Source organism: Myotis myotis, unplaced genomic scaffold (genome assembly GCF_014108235.1).
Source record: "Myotis myotis isolate mMyoMyo1 unplaced genomic scaffold, mMyoMyo1.p scaffold_m19_p_4, whole genome shotgun sequence".
In the NCBI taxonomy this organism is placed as follows: domain Eukaryota; kingdom Metazoa; phylum Chordata; class Mammalia; order Chiroptera; family Vespertilionidae; genus Myotis; species Myotis myotis.
Window position 1 is genome coordinate 12,125,901 of NW_023416346.1, and position 17,798 is coordinate 12,143,698.

General features: G+C 49.2%; 1 protein-coding gene across 2 annotated transcripts; it reads right to left on the reverse strand.

Moving 5' to 3' along the window:
- Positions 1-11,499: 11,499 nt before the first annotated feature.
- On the reverse strand, positions 11,500-17,660 carry TMEM187 (transmembrane protein 187). Of its 2 annotated transcripts, none has more exons than XM_036306136.1 (2): positions 17,529-17,660; positions 11,500-12,781 (listed from the first exon to the last, which is right to left on the reverse strand). In XM_036306136.1, the coding sequence occupies exon 2, from the start codon at positions 12,539-12,541 to the stop codon at positions 11,741-11,743; it is 801 nt and encodes a 266-aa protein (XP_036162029.1). In that variant the 5' UTR covers positions 12,542-12,781; positions 17,529-17,660; the 3' UTR covers positions 11,500-11,740. The 2 variants fall into 2 exon arrangements, with proteins under 2 accessions (XP_036162029.1, XP_036162030.1); XM_036306137.1 differs by lacking the exon at positions 17,529-17,660 and adding an exon at positions 12,957-13,097.
- Between the last annotated feature and the right edge of the window lie 138 nt (positions 17,661-17,798).

The following is a 17,798-nucleotide window of genomic DNA, read 5'->3' on the forward strand; positions in this document are numbered from 1 at the left end:
TTCTCACAGTCTCCGGACCTGATGTCCTCTCAGAGGTGGTATCTGTTTGCTATGTCTGTCCCCCCCCGCCCCCGCAGAAGCTTGTTGTTTTCAGTGTCACAGGCTCAGCTCCTTCATCTGTTTGCTTTGTACAATATAAAGAACAATCAGCACAGTCTGACCAGTCTTCTCCATCTGAATAGCAAAAATGAAGAATTTCAGATGGTAAACATTTCTGAATGGCTTGCCTGGCAAGGGCAGGGCGCTCTCTGTAGAAGCTGAGAAGCTAAGGGTGGGGCACGGTGGCCTCCCATGTGTACACTTGACCCGTGACACATCCAAGTGCAAGTGCTATTGCATTCCTGATGAGAGACTTTTGAAAATGAAGAATGTACTTTCAAAGCATAGTAAGATACCGCCTTCATACCCACTAGAATGGTTATAATAAAAAACCAAGCCAGGCCAGTGTGGCCCGTGGTTGGGCATCAGCCTACAAACCAGGAGGTTAGGATTCGATTCCTGGTCAGGGCCCATGCCTGGGTTGTGGGCTCCGTCCCCAGTAGGGGGCATGCAGGAGGCAGCCGATCAATGATTCTCTCTCATCATTGATGTCTGTATTTCTCTCCCTCTCCCTTCCTCTCTGAAATCAATAAAAAGCCTATTTTTTTTTAAGTCTATTTTTTTTGAAAAGTGGATCAGTGGGTGCCAGGGGCTACAGGGAGGGGGATGGGGACTGAATGCTTATGGGCCTAGGGTTTCTTTTCTTTTAAATATATTTTATTGATTTTTTACAGAGAGGAAGGGAGAGGGAAAGAGAGTTAGAAACATTGATGAGAGAGAAACTTTGATCAGCTGCCTCCTGCACACTCCCTACCGGGGATGTGCCCGCAACCCAGGTACATGCCCTTGGCCGGAATCGAACCTGGGACCCTTGAGTCTGCAGGCCAACGCTCTATCCACTGAGCCAAACCGGTCAGAGCGGGCCCAGGGTTTCTTTTTGGGTTAAGGTGTTCTGGAATTAGGTAGCGATGATGGAGGCCCCGCCCTGTGAATGTACTACCATCCACTGACATGTACACTTTAACAGGGTAAAACTGTGCTATGTAATTTATATCTCAATTTTTAAAATGTATTTTCAAAATGAAATCTGGATCCCAAGTCGGGGTGGCAAGGGCTCCAGTCACAAACAACAAAGTAGCAGCCAAGAGCAAGGGAGGGAAGTGGCCAGGGCCACCTTGGCCACTTCCTACCTTCAGTGAACTTGAAGCACGTTCAACTTCTCTAAACTTGCTTTCCTCGACAGTAAGTCCTCAGTCATGGTTAGCTCGTCCCCAAAACGGTGTGTCTCCTCCTCCATAATGCAGCGTGGGGCTGGGAAGAGTTGACACCTTATTATATGAAGAGCATGACCTGCCTTTATGGGTTACCCCGCCTAATCCTCACACCCACCCACGCCACAGGGGAGAGGTACTGGGAAAGAGAGAGGAAACTGAGGCACAAAGAGCTTATGAAACTCACTCGAGGCCTCTGGCCTGCTGAATTGCGGAGATCAATGTTATTGTTTTCTGGGTTGTTTTTTGTTTTCTTTTTAAAATAGATTGTTATTGATTTCAGAGCGGAAGGGAGAGGGAGAGAGATAGAACACCCATGATGAGAGAGTAACATCAATAGGCTGCCTCCTGCACGCCCCACACTGGGGATTGAGCCCGCAACCAAGGCATGTGCCCTGACCGGGAATTGAACCATGACTTCCTGATTCATAGATTGACGCTCAACCACTGAGCCACAACTGTCGGGCCAGAGATCAATGTTGACTTTAAAAAAATGTGGCTGCCCGGCCAAGGTACTTGCCCTTGACCAGAACCCAACCCAGGACCCTTCAGTCCATGGGTGGGTGCTCTATCCACTAAGCCAAACTGACTAGGGCAGAATTTCCTTCCTTTTAAGCCTGTTTTGTCCATCCATTTTCTGTCGATGGGCCTTTTGGCTAATGCGAATAATACTGCTATGTACATGAGTGTACAGATCTCTTAGAACCCCTGCTTCCATTTTTTGGGCACGTACCCAGGAGTGGAATTCTTTGATCATATGCTAAATCTGTTTATTTCTTTTTTTAGGCAACCTCACTATATATATATATATATATATCCTATCTAAGAATAGACAAACATGGTAATTGACCATACCTTCGCTACGCCTCCCATTGGCTAATCAGTGCGATATGCAAATTAACCGCCAACAAATATGGTGGCTAGTTTGCATACTGTAGGCAGGGTGGGACAGCGCGAACCACCAGAGCGCCGCCATCCAGGGCAGGCCAGCTGCCCGGGACCCCATCGGCAGGTCCCGGGCAGCAAGGCAGGCCGGCCCCAGAAGCCCCAGAAGCCACCTGATATGGCAATAACTCTATCAGTAAGCACTCTGAAAGTCAGTGGCATAAATGCACCAATGAAAAGACAGATTATGAGGGTGAATCAAAAACAAAACCCGCTTTAAATATAAAGACACATATAGATTAAAAGTCAATGAATTAAGCTGCAGCCTGTTTTGCTCAGTGGATAGAGCATTAATCCATGAACTGAAGGGTCCCAGGTTCGATTCCAGTCAAGGGCATGTACCTTAGTTGCTGGCTTGATCCCCAGTCCCTATCAGAGCACGTGCAGGAGGCAACCAATCAATGTGTCTCTCCCTTTCCCTTCACTCTCTCTAAAATTCAATGGAAAAATATCCTTGGGTGAAGATTAACAAAAACAAAGTAAATGGAGTAAGCAACATTAAAGAGATTATAAGAAAAATATATTCCAAATTTTGTTAGTTGTATAATGGTTATGTTTAAATTATTAACACCTAAGAAATTGGGTGAAGGGTACATATAATATGCTGTAGTATTATATAGTTTTTTTTTACATGTATGAGATTATTTCAAATTAAAATATTAAAAAATTAGCCAAAACTGGTTTGGCTCAGTGGATAGAGCGTTGGCCTGCAGACTGAAGGGTCCCGGGTTCGATTCTGGTCGGGCGCATGTACCTGGGTTGCGGGCACATCCCCAGTAGGAGATGTGCAGGAGGCAGCTGATCAATGTTTCTCTCTCATCAATGTTTCTAGCTCTCTATCTCTCTCCCTTCCTCTCTGTAAAAAATCAATAAAATATATTTTTTTTAAAAATTAAAAATTAATAAATATTAATTGAAATGTGTATGCATTACATGAAAAATCTAATTGCTTCTAGCATAATTTATTAAATTGTGCTAAAATTTACAAGGGTTCAATTAAAAATTTCTTAATTCTAAATGATATAATAGAAAATATATAATAGTGCAGTTATAAGCACTTATCTGAAAATAAAAATTTAAAGAAGTGAATTTAAAGAAGGGATTAGCCAAAGAAAATATATGCACAACCCATGGACACAGACAACAGTATGGTGATGGCAGAGAGAAGTGGGGGGCAAGAGCTGGGTAGAGGGGGCAAAAGGGGAGAAATAGTGACATCCTATATAATAATAATAAAAGGCTAATATGCACATTGACTGAATGGCAGAATGACCGGTTGCTATGATGCGCACTGGCCACCAGGGGGCAGATGCTCAATGCAGGAGCTGCCCCCTGGTGGTCAGTGCACTTCCATATGGGGAGTGCCACTCAGCCAGAAGCTGGCTCATGGCTGGCCAGCGCAGAGGTGGTGGCAGGAGCCTCTCCCACCTCCGTGGCAGCACTAAGAATGTCCAACTAACAGTTTAGACACGATCCCTGGGGGCCTAAGCCTTTAGTCGGACATCCCCTGAGGGCTCCCTGGCTGCCAGAAGGATGTCTGACTGCAAGCTTAGGCCTGATCCCCCAGGGAGTGGGCCTAAGTTGACAGGTGGACATCCCCCAAGGGGTCCTGGACTGTGAATGGGCGCAGGCTGGGCTGAGGGACCCCTCTGAGTGCACAAATTTTTGTGCACCGGGCCTCTAGTATGTATATATGTGTATATATATATATATATATATATATATATATATTGATTTCAGAGAGGAAGGGAGAGGGAGAGAGAGATAGAAACATCAATGATGAGAGAATCATGGATCGGCAGCCTCCTGCATGCCCCCCACCGGGGATCGAGCCCACAACCCGAGCATGTGCCCTTGACTGGAATCGAACCCAGGACCCTTCAGTCCACAGGCCAACACTCTATCTACTGAGAAAAACCAGCTAGGGCATAGGCACCCTCACTTTTAAACCAGGAAAGGTAAACAAGAAGGAAGTGAAATTCTACTTCATTCCCCATCAGATAGACAGAAAGTAGATCCTCACAGTACCAAGTACTGGCAAGGCCGTGGCACCATGGAAGCTCAGGTGGGCAATAATTTCAGCAACCACTTTGGCAGCTTCCAGTCAAGTTGAAGTGTAGCTGTGCTGCACGCAAGCACATTCCCTTGCCAAGTGCTCACGCATAGGGGAGGCATGGACAACAAGCACCAAAGGAGGCGCTCTCCAGAGGGGCACCCCGGGAGACCTGGGGAAAATGCTCACCAATCAGATCCCGCAGCCAGCGGGAGAAGGATCTGGACCGTGTGCATTTATAGAAAGTTACAACACATACAAAACAGTAGTATATATGGCTGATGCATATGCCCGCTCGTTAGAAAGGCATGAGAGCCCGGCCAGTGTGGCTCAGTGGTTGAGCTGTGACCCAGGAGCAGGAGGTTACTGGTTCAATTCCCGGTCAGGGCACATGCCTGAGGTTTCAGGCTCGATCCCCAGTAGGGGCATGCAGGAGGCAGCCGATTGATGATGTTTCTATCTCTCTATCCTCTCCCTTCCCCTCTCTCTAAAAATCAATAAAATACGTATTTTTTAAAAAAGGCATGAGAGCATGCAGGGGAGTCAGATACACCCAACTCTGGATGCTGTTACTCTGGGGCAGGAGGGCAGGGAAGGGACTCCAGCTCAATCTGTTAGGTTTCGTGTCTTTCAGAGGAAGAGGCCTGTGCTGGCTGAGAGGTGGCGGGACAGACACCCCGGTGGGGGCCCCAGTGGAAGGCGGGGCGGGGCGGCGAAAGAAGAGGCAGAAGTAAAACCAGAAGTCAGCAGTTCTAAAGAGAAGCAGAAGGCAAAGATCAAAGCGAAAGGCGGGAAACGGGAAAAAAAGGCTAGAAAAGCATGAAAATGGTTAGAAGGGCCTGCTGTGCTGCCGTGGCCCAGGCTGCAACGGAGCTCTCTCGGGTCTCACAGCGGGCCCTGGCAACCAGCCAACCCCCTGCCTGGCCATGTGGCCCAACAGCCACCAGTCACTTACCAGAGAGGCAGCAGGGACTCAAGGGGCACCTAGGATGAAGCCTGCTTGTCTTAGCCACGGGCATGGGGATTGCACAAACATATTAGAGCTGAGAAAAAATGGGCCCCAGGCCTCCACTTAGCAGGGGAAGAGGTTACCCTGATCACATGACTATTTGGGGGCTCGCTTGAGAACACAAGTCACTTAGTTGATATTTATCCAAAGATTTCTTATTCATGGAGACCTAACAGGTGAGAGGGAAGTGCTTTGCCTGTTGGATGTGCCCAACTTGAACTGCAGACAAACAAAATATCCATTGTTCCCTGCGGTGCAAGGAAACATCTCACACAGGGTTTGCGAATTTCCTCCTCAATTAAAACATGATCACAAGTGTGCCAGTGAACTAGCTTGTTTTGTTTATAAACTAGAGGCCCGATGCACAAAATTCGTGCAAGAGTAGGCCTTCCCTCCCCCAGCTGCCAGCACCAGCTTCCCTCTGGCACCCGGGACCCGGACTTGCCCCCGGCCACCAGCAGACACCCGGGACCCAGGCTTCTCTCCCAGCCCCAGCTTTGTCCGGAAGGTCATCCGGTCTAATTACCATATTACGCTTTTATTATTATAGCTGTAAATTTTAACTAGTTTTTTATAATTATTGTCTTTAATATTTTTAATTTTTTAAAAATTGGTTTTGAGAGAGAGAGAGAGTGGAAGAGAGAGAGAGAGACATCCACAGGATCAGCTGCCTTCTGCATACACCCCAACCGGGGATCAAACCTGAAACCTGGGCATGTGCTCTGACTGGGAATTGAACCAGCAACCTTTTGGTGCACAGGACGACGACATCCAAGCAACTGAGCCACACCGGCCGGGGCAATATTTTTATAATTAAAATGTTATCATGAAAAAGATCTGAAGCAGCTATAGATGTTAAGATTTGACAAAGCTGGCTAATGTGTAGACAAGTAAAATCTAGACAACCAGAAAACTGTTTTAAGCAAGACTAGAAACCCAGAAGCTATGAAGGAAAAGACAGACATAGCCCTGGTGGTGGTTAGTGTCAGCCGCCCTGGCATGGAAGGGTCTTGGGTTTGATTCCTGATCAAGGGTATGTACCTGGGTTGCAGGTTCAATCTCTAGCCTCAGTTGGCGCCTGTGCGGCAGGCAACCTATTGGCTGTGCCTCTCTCACATCGATATTTCTCTCTCTCTCTCTCTCCCTCCCTCCCTTCTGCTCTAAAAAATCAATGGAGAAAATATCTGCAGGTGAGGATTAACACAAACAAGAAGAAAAGATATATAGACTTATGTGACTACATCAATTTTCAAGCACGTTGCTTTAGGATACCCACAAAGCCAAAAGACAAACCATAGATTAAGAAAACATATTTATCATCAGTGTGACAGATGACTGGTTAATATTTACAATACAAAAATGGCTTCTGCACAAAGGATATAAACAAGCACCTTCCAGAACAAACACAAACTTCTAATAGACAAATACACAAGCACCAGTTGTGCACGTGTGAGTGCACGTGTGTGAATGTGTATGTGCACGTGTGTGGAGAAGGCACGAGTTAGAGTCACAATGAGATCTCGTTTCACTCCCATCAAATTGGCACAAAATGAAAAAGTGTGCTAACACCTGCTGGTGGGTGGGGGCCCGGGGAGTCTTCTCTCATCCCTGGTAGAAATGTGAATCATGAGGGTCAGTGGGAAAAGCAACCCATGTGCCCTCTTTTTAAATTGATTTTTAGAGAGAGAGAGAAAGGGAGAGGGAGGGAGAGAAATCCATGTGAGCGTGAAACATCAATTGACTGCCTCCTGCACACCTCCCACCAGGGATGGAGCCCGAAACGTGGGCATGTGCTCTGCCTGGGAATCCAGTTGGCAACCTTTCATTGCACAGGGCCACGCCCAACCAATTGAGCCACACCAGCCAGGGCCCCAGTGCCCTTCGATCGCACTCCTGAGACTGACCCAGAGAAAGACGAGCTCCTGGGTGCAGAGGGGCACCTGTGCACTTTCTTTTTCTTTTCTTTTTATTTTTTGTTCATCCTCACCGAGGATATTTTTTCATTGATTTTTTTTAGAGACAGTGGAAGGGAGGGGGAGAGACACACAGAGAGAAACATTGATGTGAGAGAGACACATTGATTGCTTGCCTCCTGTATGTGCCCCGACTTGGGGCAGGAGACCCAGCCTGCAACCGAGATATGTGTCCTTGACGGGAATCAAAGCCAAGACCCTTTAGTCCACGGGCTGACGCTCTAACCACTGAGCTAAACTGGCTAGGGAGCACCTGGGCATTATCTAGCAGGGAATCAGTGTGCTAGATGAGGACAGGGTGAAGTAGTCGGGGCATCACAGAAGCCCACTGGGGCCTGGAGCAGCGTCTGCGCCCAACACCGTGAAGTGGGGAGAGCAAGGGCATGGGAGTACATGCCCCATCGTGGAGACACCAGATTCCTGACAGTCTTCCCGGGGGCTTGTTGTCCCCCCACCCTCACCATGAGCCTGTGTTACCTACACAATCAGAGCAAAACCAACACAACTAGGTTCACTGGGGGGCAAATCTCCGGGCCCTGGTATGCCAAGGGAGAGGCAGAGCAACAGAGGTGGACAGGACAGGGCTTTGGGCCGGGAGGGGATGCCTGGGTTTCTGATACTCAGTGTTGCAACTTGCAGCCAAGACGAACTTCTAGAGTTTCAGTTTCTGTGAAATGTGGGGGTTGGCGCAGATGGTTTCTAAGATTCCTCCCAGCTTTGGAACCTCTAAACCGTTAGGCCAAACGTGGGGAGAGGGCCCGTTTGGTAACTATTGGCTTCTCAGCTGTGCTGTGGGGGGTGGTGGGGAGTGTAAGATGGAGATGATGATAGTGACAACAACGATAAAGGAACAGGGAGGGGCAAGAAGAAGGACTTCTTAGAGCACAGCCGGGTGGGGGCACAGTCACCAGCCTTCTTCCTTCAGCCTCTCAATCGTTGCTGGCACCCTGGAACCCCGGGGGCAGGGCTGAGGCGGTCTGTGGTCCCAGCCCCAGAATCCAGGGCTGGAGGGGACCAGGATGCTGCATGGTTAATGCTGACCACACTTTTTGAAAAGCACTGATAAAAAAAAAAAAAAAAAAAAAAAAACAGGGCTGAAAGAGAAAGTTCCAGGCCTCTGGCTTTAATTGGGTCAGTTCAATGGAGGGTTATCTGACTTAGCAAATAGAAACACATTCCCAGTTCGATCTGAATTTCAGATAACAATGAAGGATTTTTCAAGGTAAGCACATCTCCTGTGATAGACATTTTGTTTATTTATATTTTTGTTTTGTTAATCCTCACCCGAGGATATTTTCCCATTGATTTTTAGAGAGAGTGGAAAGGAGGAGAAGAGACAGAGAGAGACATGGATGTGAGAGAGACAAATCGATTGGTTGCCTCCCCAACACACCCTGCCCAGGGCCTGGGATCTAACCTGCAACTGAGTTACGTGCCCTTGACCAGAATTGAACCCAGGACCCTTCAGTCCAAGTCTGACACTATCCACTGAGAAAACTGGCCAGGGCATCTCATGTGATATTTGTGTGTTTTTTTTAATACATATTTTTTTTATTGATTTCAGGGAGGAAGGGAGAGGGAAATAGAAACATCAACGATGAGAAAGCATCATGGATCGGCTGCCTCCTGCACGCCCCACACTGGGGATCAGGCCCGCAACCCAGGCATGTGGCTTTGACCAGAATTGAACCCAGGACCCTTCAGTCCGCAGGCCGACACTCTATCCACTGAGCCAAACCGGCTAGGGCTCATGTGATATTTTAGACATACTGGTACTAGAACATTATTCATTGTCCTGCATTTCATCTGACAACCTTGGATGGGAGCCCCCTGCAGGAGAGTGGGCTGGGCCTCTGGGGGTCTCTGCCTGCTCCAGGCGTCTCTTCCGCAAGACCTTTGGGTGGAGGTCACCTTCCCCGGGTTCTCTCCAGGCCGAGTGGTGAAGTCCCGCCGCGGCTCCCCCACCCCCACCCCCGCCCTGGCACAGTGGTGCTCTAGTTCTCCCTGAAACCGTCCTCCATCACCCTAATCTGAGCCTACCACCTGTTTCCTGTGGGGACCCAGCCTGACACAGGCGTAGAATGAAAACCAGGAGGTCCTCAGGGTCATTTATTAAGTATTGGTAGAAATAAAAGAAGTCATTGCTGCTTGTGCTTCAAACGTGTGGAATGAGCAACACTCTGCTGCAAAGTCCCAACAATTCTCAGTGGATCCACTCTGCCAGTCACGGAAACAGCGACGGAGAGAGAAATAGCAAAAGGAGGGAAATCCCCCAGATGCTAGGTGAACAGCCCGCCCCCATCATTCCTCCACCCTCATCTCTAACTGAGCCACCCAAGAAAGCACATCCTCTCTCCCTCCCTCTGGCCTCTTTGAGATAAGGGCAACCTCTCTGGAGACGCCCACGATCTTTTCCCTCTTCTAGGGCACAGAGAGCTTTCGAGACAACTGTAATGGAATAAAGCTGTTTCCCCAAACAAATGCTGCCCCTGCTCTTCACCTGCTGGCATGCCTTGCCTCGGGGCTCCCAAGTCCTGCGCAGGTCCGACCATTTGCCCAGGCCTTTGGGGTGGGGTGGAGGCTGGTTGGCTGGTTGGCTGGCACCCAAGCAGAGGCAGCCCTCATAGGCTCGCACCTGCTGGGTTCTTTCAGGTGACAGCTTGGTTGAGACCCACCACCCGTTTTAGATGTGCCCAGCGAGGAGAGATCATCCCGCCCAAGTACTCAGTTTCAGAAGCATCTCGGTAGTCATAGCAACAGTCCGCATGCCAACCTGAGGGGCTCTAGGGAGAGAAGCCTCAGGGAGCACTGAGCTAATAGCGCATGGATGACCAGTCCTGAGATGCCATTTGGCAGGAACAGGGCATCCTTTCTCTGCCCTCACCTTTTTAAAAAATATATTTTGATTGACTTCAGAGAGGAAGGGAAAGGGAGAGATAGAAACATCAATGATGAGAGGGAATCATGGATCGGCTGCCTCCTGCTCACCCCACACTGGGGATCGAGCCTGCAACCCGGGCATGTGCCCTGACCTGGAATTGAACTGTGACCTCCTGGTTCATAGGGTGATGTTCAACCACTGAGCCATGCCGGCTGGGCCCATAATAATTTTTAAAACTATTTTGTCAGAGGCACTGATCGCTTTTCCCGTACATTGTCAAGTTAAAAAATGACAGCAGCCACCACAATAGCTGCCTGGTGTGAATGAATCAAAAATTCTACCTATTTTGTCAAATTGGCAAAAAAAATATATTTTGGGGTGTGCTGATTTTTAGTAATTACTTTATGTATGGCATGAGATGAAAAAGGTTGAAAATCGCTGCTCTCAGGACATCTAAGACACACCCTGGCTGAGGGTGGACCCACCAAACAACATTCTGTTGAGAATTCCACTTTTAACATTTGTGTGTTTCCTCATCTAAACACACCGCACCCTGCCTTGTTCCACAAAAGCTACGGAGTAACGTGGCTTCCATGTAACCTGCTGTTAGCTTGGCAGTTAAGATGTCACAGTGAGTTAGTGCTCTGGCCTTCTGATTTCCCTATCAATCTGCTGGGCATGTATTTCATGTGACTCACTCTCCCTGACCCTCACCTCTTGGGGACACTCTCGGGTAACTCCGCTGCCTGGCCTACCCTACCCCACTGTCACCAGCCCACACTGTAACCCACATCCTGAAGTCATTGCAAACAACCACTCTCTCCAACTGCAAGCATCAGGAATTTTTGGGGGGTCATTATCCACAACATTTTATCTATCTATTTTATTTTTTAATTTTAAAAAATTGGTATCAGAGAGCAAGGGAGAGGGAGAGATAGAAACATCAATGATGAGAGAGAATCATTGATCAGCTGCCTCCTGCATGCCCCCTACTGGGGATTGAGCCCGCAACAGGGGCATGTGCCCTTGACCGGAATCGAACCTGGGACCCTTCAGTCCATAGGCACATGCTCTATCCACTGAGCCAAACCAGCCAGGGCTATTTTATTTTTTAAATATATTTTTATTCATATCAGAGAGGAAGGGGGAGGGAGAAAGAGATAGAAAAAGAGATAGAAACATCAATGATGAGAGAATCATTGATCAGCTGCCTCCTGCACACCCCACACTGGGGATCGAGCCCGCAACCCGGGCATGTGCCCTGACCGGGAATCAAACCGTGACCTCCTGGTTCATAGGTCAACACTCAACCACTGAGCCACAGTGGCTGGGTGCCCAACATTTTATTTTGAACAACTTCAAATTACAGAGCAGTTACAAGGGTAGTGCAATAGGGAATAACATTTCACGCCTAAATATTGAAGCCCATAGCTTCAAAGGAAAGGACATTCTCCCATGTAATAATCATATCTTATCACGCCCAGGAAATTTAATACTGAGGACAAAATGTCATCTGATCATCCATTCTGACATTGGGGCCAGCGGCTGTCAGTAGCCTCTTTCCACACTTTACTGCATCTTCCCCGCAGGAGGGAGTCGCCGGCAAGTGCTTAAATTCGTCAGAAATAAGAATGCAAAGTGGAACTGAAGCACATCACAGACTTTGGACCAGAAATGGCCTGTGAGCCGCTGGAAGAGATGCCACTGGGCCAGCTGATGGTCACACAGCTTGAGGACCACAAAGCCCAGGCAGGAGAGCACTGCCAGAACCAAGTACACCCCTGAGTACCTGCTACCGTGGCGCCTGTGGACACGCAGGGCCTGGCTCATGGCGGCAGCAATGTGCACACCCAGGGCGACCTCAAACCCACGGGGATGCAGCAGGGCAAGGCCATAACTGGACAGCGAGAGGCACTCGATGGCGAGGAGCAGGCCGGGCTCCCAGCCCCTGTCTAGGTAGAGGCACCACGCCACAGGCCACGCAAAGATGGGCAAGGTGAACCACTGGTCCAGCACAGCAGCCGGGTGCGTCTGCAGCCCAATCCGCAGCCACTGCACGGGGCCGTAGACCATAGCCATGCCCGCGAAGACATCCTTCAGGTAACGAGCCCGCTGCACCTCACTGGGGTGCCCCAGGGCACTGACATTTCTCCGTAGCCAGTACACTCCCAGGAGCACGTAGGCCACGTTAATGAGCGAGTTGAAGGGCATGGCTAGGAAGGTGGGGAGGCCGGCTACTGGGGCTTCTGCATAGTGCTCATAGCCCACTTCCACAAAGACGCTTTCAAAAACGCCCATGTAGACGGTGGCCACGCAGAGGCAGCTGGCCACGGCCACGTGGCAGAGGGCCTGCTCTGACTTGGGATTCATCTGGAAGCCTAGTTGTGACTTGGGGCAGAGAGCTTCAGAGAGTGGCAGCCTTCACTGTCCTTTCAGAATTCAGATAAACGGCTTTTGCAAAATACTCCTGGGCCTCCCAGCTGAACCAGACGTCCCGTGATTTCCGACACAGATGCTACAACCTTGCCCTGGAGTGGCGGTGGCAGGCCAGGGGGAGGCGGGGGTCCCGCTGATTGGCTGGCACACGTGGAGGACCGTTCTGCCTTTTTCCTTTGTGGTTAGAAAAAGAGTGTGGTTAGAAAGAAAACCATCCAAAGAAGAGCCTCCATCTTGCCGACTCTCAGCCTCAGGATCCACCAACAGTTTTCATTAGAAAAAAACTAACAAACATAAAAAACACATATACACACACCATAAAACAAGTAAAAGTGAAAATGATACTTACAGTACTAGTATGTCACCTTCTTACACATGGCTTCTAGAATCTTCTTTTGCCAAGGCATTTTGTGCCTCTTGACAACTATGCTGTTCTTCTCTCATCTGTGGACTATAAAAATCTTGCTCCTTCCCTAGCTGGTTTGGCTCAGTGGATAGAGTGTCGGCCTATGGACTGAAGGGTCCCAGGTTCGATTCTGGCCAAGGGCACATGCCCGGGTTGTGGGCTTGATCCCCAGTAGGGGGCGTGCAGGAGGCAGCTAATCAACGATTCTCTCTCAGCATTGAGTTTCTCTCTCTTTCTCTCCCTCTCTCCCCCTTCCTCTCTGAAACCAATAAAAATATATATTTTTAAAAATCCTGCTCTTTGCCCTAGTTCCCTTAGAGCAGCTGTGGGCAAACTACGGCCCGCGGGCCGGATCCGGCCTGTTTGAAATGAATAAAACTAAAAAAAAAAAAAAAGACCGTACCCTTTTATGTAATGATGTTTACTTTGAATGTATATGAGTTCACACAAACACTCCATCCATGCTTTTGTTCCGGCCCTCCGGTCCAGTTTAAGAACCCATTGTGGCCCTCGAGTCAAAAAGTTTGCCCACCCCTGCCTTAGAGCCACTGTATTTAGAGACACCAACGTCCCTAGATCTGTTCTTACAACTCAGAATGGGTTTTCCCACTTCCGAGACGTTATATGTGTGGAAGTTTCCAGGCTAGCCCCCAAACCCTTTTAGCCAAATACCCAGCTGAACAAGAGACCATTAGCTGTGGTCTAAGCTCTGGAATCCCAGGCAAGATGGTGTGGTGCTGGAGGAGGCAGGGGGCGAGTATGAGCATGCCTCCTCTGTTTCTTGGGTGTGAGGCCAGGCAGCACAGGGATCTCTCCTCCAGGCCTGCTACCCTGGCTCACCTTTCTGCCCTCCCCAGAGTTGCTATACCCGTCCCCCCAAATCACCCTCTTTCCTTGTCCCACAATACAACTTTCCATTTCCTGCAATCACAGAAGCAAATAATTTATTTACTGATTTTTTTATTGATTTTAGAGAGAGGAAGGGAGAGAGAAACATTGATTTGTTGTTCCACTTATTTATGCATTCATTGGTTGATTCTTTTTAAAAAATATATATTTTTATTGATTTCAGAGAGGAAGGAAGAGGGAGAGAGATAGAAACATCAGTGACGACACAGAATCATTGATAGGCTGCCTCCTGCATGTCCACCACTGGGGATCAAGCCCACAACTCGGGCATGTGCCCTGACTGGGAATCGAACTGTGACCTCCTGATTCATAGGTTGACATTCAACCACGGAGCCACGCCTGTCAGGCCATTGGTTGATTCTTTTTTTTTCCCTTTTCAAAAACCTTTATTGTTGAAAGTATTAAATATGTCCCCTTCTCCCCTCCCCCCCATTGGTCCCCTTCAGCCTGCCCCTGCTTCCCCATTGGCTGGTTTTTGTGTATCCTAAGATCCAACCCTCAACCTTAGCATACGGGGAAGATGCTCTAACCAACTGAGCTACTTGGTGAGGGCTAGCAGGCAAACAATTTAAAAATAATGTGGACTTTTCATTGACTGTCAACTGCTCTGGGGCCAGCTGCAGGTGAATTGGCCTAGTAGCCTAAAAATGTATTAACAAAGAAAGAAGAGGTTCAATGCTCTAAAAATGACTCAAAGCCAAGATAGCAGATAGGCAGGCAGACAGGCATGGAAAAGAGAAGGTCTGTGTCCCCCACTTGCTAACTGTGTGTGTGACCTTGGGCCTTAACCATTCTGGTCCTCAATTTGCATACCTGTAGAATGGGGATGCTACCAGTACCTCCGCAGAGTCCTTGTGTAAATTAGGTGAGTTGTTATATATGCAGACCGCTTAGCACCATTTATTTTATTTTTTTTAAAAATATATTTTATTGATTTTTTACAGAGAGGAAGGGAGAGGGATAGAGAGCCAGAAACATCGATGAGAGAGAAACATCGATCAGCTGCCTTCTGCACGTCCCCCACTGGGGATATGCCTGCAACCAAGGTACATGCCCTTGACTGGAATCAAACCCGGGACCCTTGAGTCCGCAGGCCGACGCTCTATCCACTGAGCCAAACTGGTTCTGGCAGCACCATTTATTTTACAAATACAATGTATATCCCCCTCCCCGCAGTTTAGGCCCTGAAAGTGTAGGACAGGGGCTGATTCTTTGCTTTCCCTTCGGTGCTCAGTGAAGACCTACTCAATTTCAGTTCAATTCAAGCACCAAGCCAGCACCTTTCCTTTTCCCTCTTACTCTTTCATTGGTCCTATTTGCCACTTCACTTCTCAGCTGGGCCAGGGGGGTCCACCTGCATGCTCTGGGGAGGGACCTGGGGGGCCTCATGCTGAGCTTTCTTTCTCCTGTCTGTCCTGCCTTGGGGATCTTCTCTGAAGGAGGACCATGCGGCCTAGCATTTCCACAAGTGAATGGAAGCCCTCACCCTCACTCTGCATCTCCTGGCTGATCACAAGCTTCCATCTCAGCATGCAGCGCTGTCGGCTAAGAAGCCTCCTGGCCACGCCTGCCCTGGGATTCCCACTTCTAGAATGGTGGCTGCTAACGTGGTCTGCATACAGCAGTCCCCAGCATCTTCCTCAAATACCCCTGAATCGGATCATGTCAGCCCCTGCTCAACACCCTTCAGTGCCTGGCTCATCACTCCACATACAATCCCAACCCAATGTCTTGGCCAGACATCAAAATGCCATCCCCATGTAGCCCTGAGAGCTTTCTAGGCCCAGTCTGTTCTCTAGCTGGAACGAGACTGGTGCTCCTTCCCTCCTGCACCTCACCTGGCCTGCTCACGCCCCTATCTCCTCTCAGGCACTTCTTTTTTTTAAAGTATATATCTATTGATTTCAGAGAGGGAGGGAGAGGGAGAGAGAGAGGGAAACATCAGTGATGAGAGAGAATCATCAATCAGCTGCCTCTTGCACACATCCCACTGGGGATCGAGCCTGCAACCTGGGCATATATCCTCACCAGGAATCGAACCCTGATACGTCTATGCTCAACCACTGAGCCACACTGGCCGGGCTCAGGCACTTCTTCATTCAGCACTCCCGATTCTGGCTGGGATGGGAGCTAAGTCCCTCCCTGCACCCATCTGAGGCCTGGCTCCCTGGTGTGAAGTGTCAGGCCTTAAGGGCCCCAGGTAGCGTGAACTAGTCTGACCCTCCTGTCTGCCAGCCAGGGAGAGCCAGGGACAGGAGTCAAACACTGTCAATTTGATAGAGAAGGAGGTCCAGGAAGGAGGTGGAAAGTGACTTCTCTCGGGCCAACCTGGCAGAGTCCACCTGAGTCCTTGTGCAAGCTGAAAGTGACATGTCATCAAGCCAAATTCCCAAGTCCATCAGGAAGACCACTGCTGGGTGCTTTACGGCCCAGCTTCTCTGTACCCTCCAACTGTCATGACCCCTGTGACAGGACACTCAGTTCTTCACAGATTCCCCCAGGGCCTGGCACACAAAGGCTGAATGAAGGATCCCCGGCATCGGCTCCCTGTTCTGGGGGTCTTCTGGGGGGTCCTGCAAAGCATGACAATCTCCTGGCTAAGGGGCTAACACGTGTTCCTTAGATTCATTCTCCTGCTTCCTGGGGTGATAGGCATTTAAGTAGAAGCCTCTAACTAGCACCTGTCTCAGTGATAGCTTCTTTGGCCTGTAGCATTTGACAACTGCTGCCTGTGCTCCTGACTACCCTAATCACCCTTGTTGCCTTTCTGCAGATAAGGTGACGCCAGCCTGAGGGCTGCAATGTGGGACACCCCCAAAAAAGGTGAGATCCCTCTGAACCACCAGAAGGCCCTAGGAACCTGGAGCAACCACAGGGCTTCCTGAACTCTGGGGAGAGAATCGCTGAGTGTGGGCAGGGCCCCTGGGAACCAGCAGCTCGGCTTCCTTATTTCACAGGGGAGGAACTCAGGGCCCTAGAGGGGAGGTGAATGGCCAAGGTCATTTAGGGCAGTTGGTAGCACCACCACACAGGTGAGGCCTCTTTGGCCTTTCTCAAACAAATGCTTCCAAATGTATAAAGAAAAACAGGATTACGATAAAAAATGAATGTCAAAAGACAACCACTAAAATATTTTTGAAAATGTGAGAAAGGGTTATACATGTCCTTCTTTACCAATAGGTTAAATTCCAGGATCTCCAGGCAGGTTGAATAACTACAGTAATTTCAAAGTAGTTATTCTGCCTGCCAGTATGTCCTGTCATTTAGTTAATTTCAGGATATCTACAACAAAAGCTATGAGATATGAAATGACTGCTCTGTCATTTTCATTGGTGACAGTCACCTGCCTAATGCTCTTATGCTCTTCGGCCTATATTCATAATTGCGGGAAAGGCCAAATTTCGGCTAGAGGCTGGTGAAAATAAAGAGGAAATAAAGATGAAAGTGGAAAAAATCATCTATTGTCACTGCAAACTCCCAGACACCTGTGCAGGACCCCTGCACTACAGCCTGAGTCTAGCCGTGAGCATGACAGTGCAACACCCAGGCGGCCTCTTGCAAGATTTGTAACGGATTTGGAACCCGGGGGGCGACGTCAGTACCCACCTCTCAAGGTTGTGGTGAGAACTCACAGTACTGGCGCGAAAAGGCCAGCGATCACCATCCGGGTACTTTGTCTCCCTCACTTTGCTGGGGGAAATTCAAATCTCAAAAAAAGGGCGGACCCGAAAAGCGGGCTTGCGCCTGCGCGCGGGGCGGGGCGCGGGGCTCTGGGAAGCAGGCGGGGCGGGGTGACGCGAGGTGACGCGAGGCTGCACTGAGCTCTCCCGCGCCCGCCCGCCCTCCCGCCCTCCCGCTCGGCTCGAACGCCGCCAG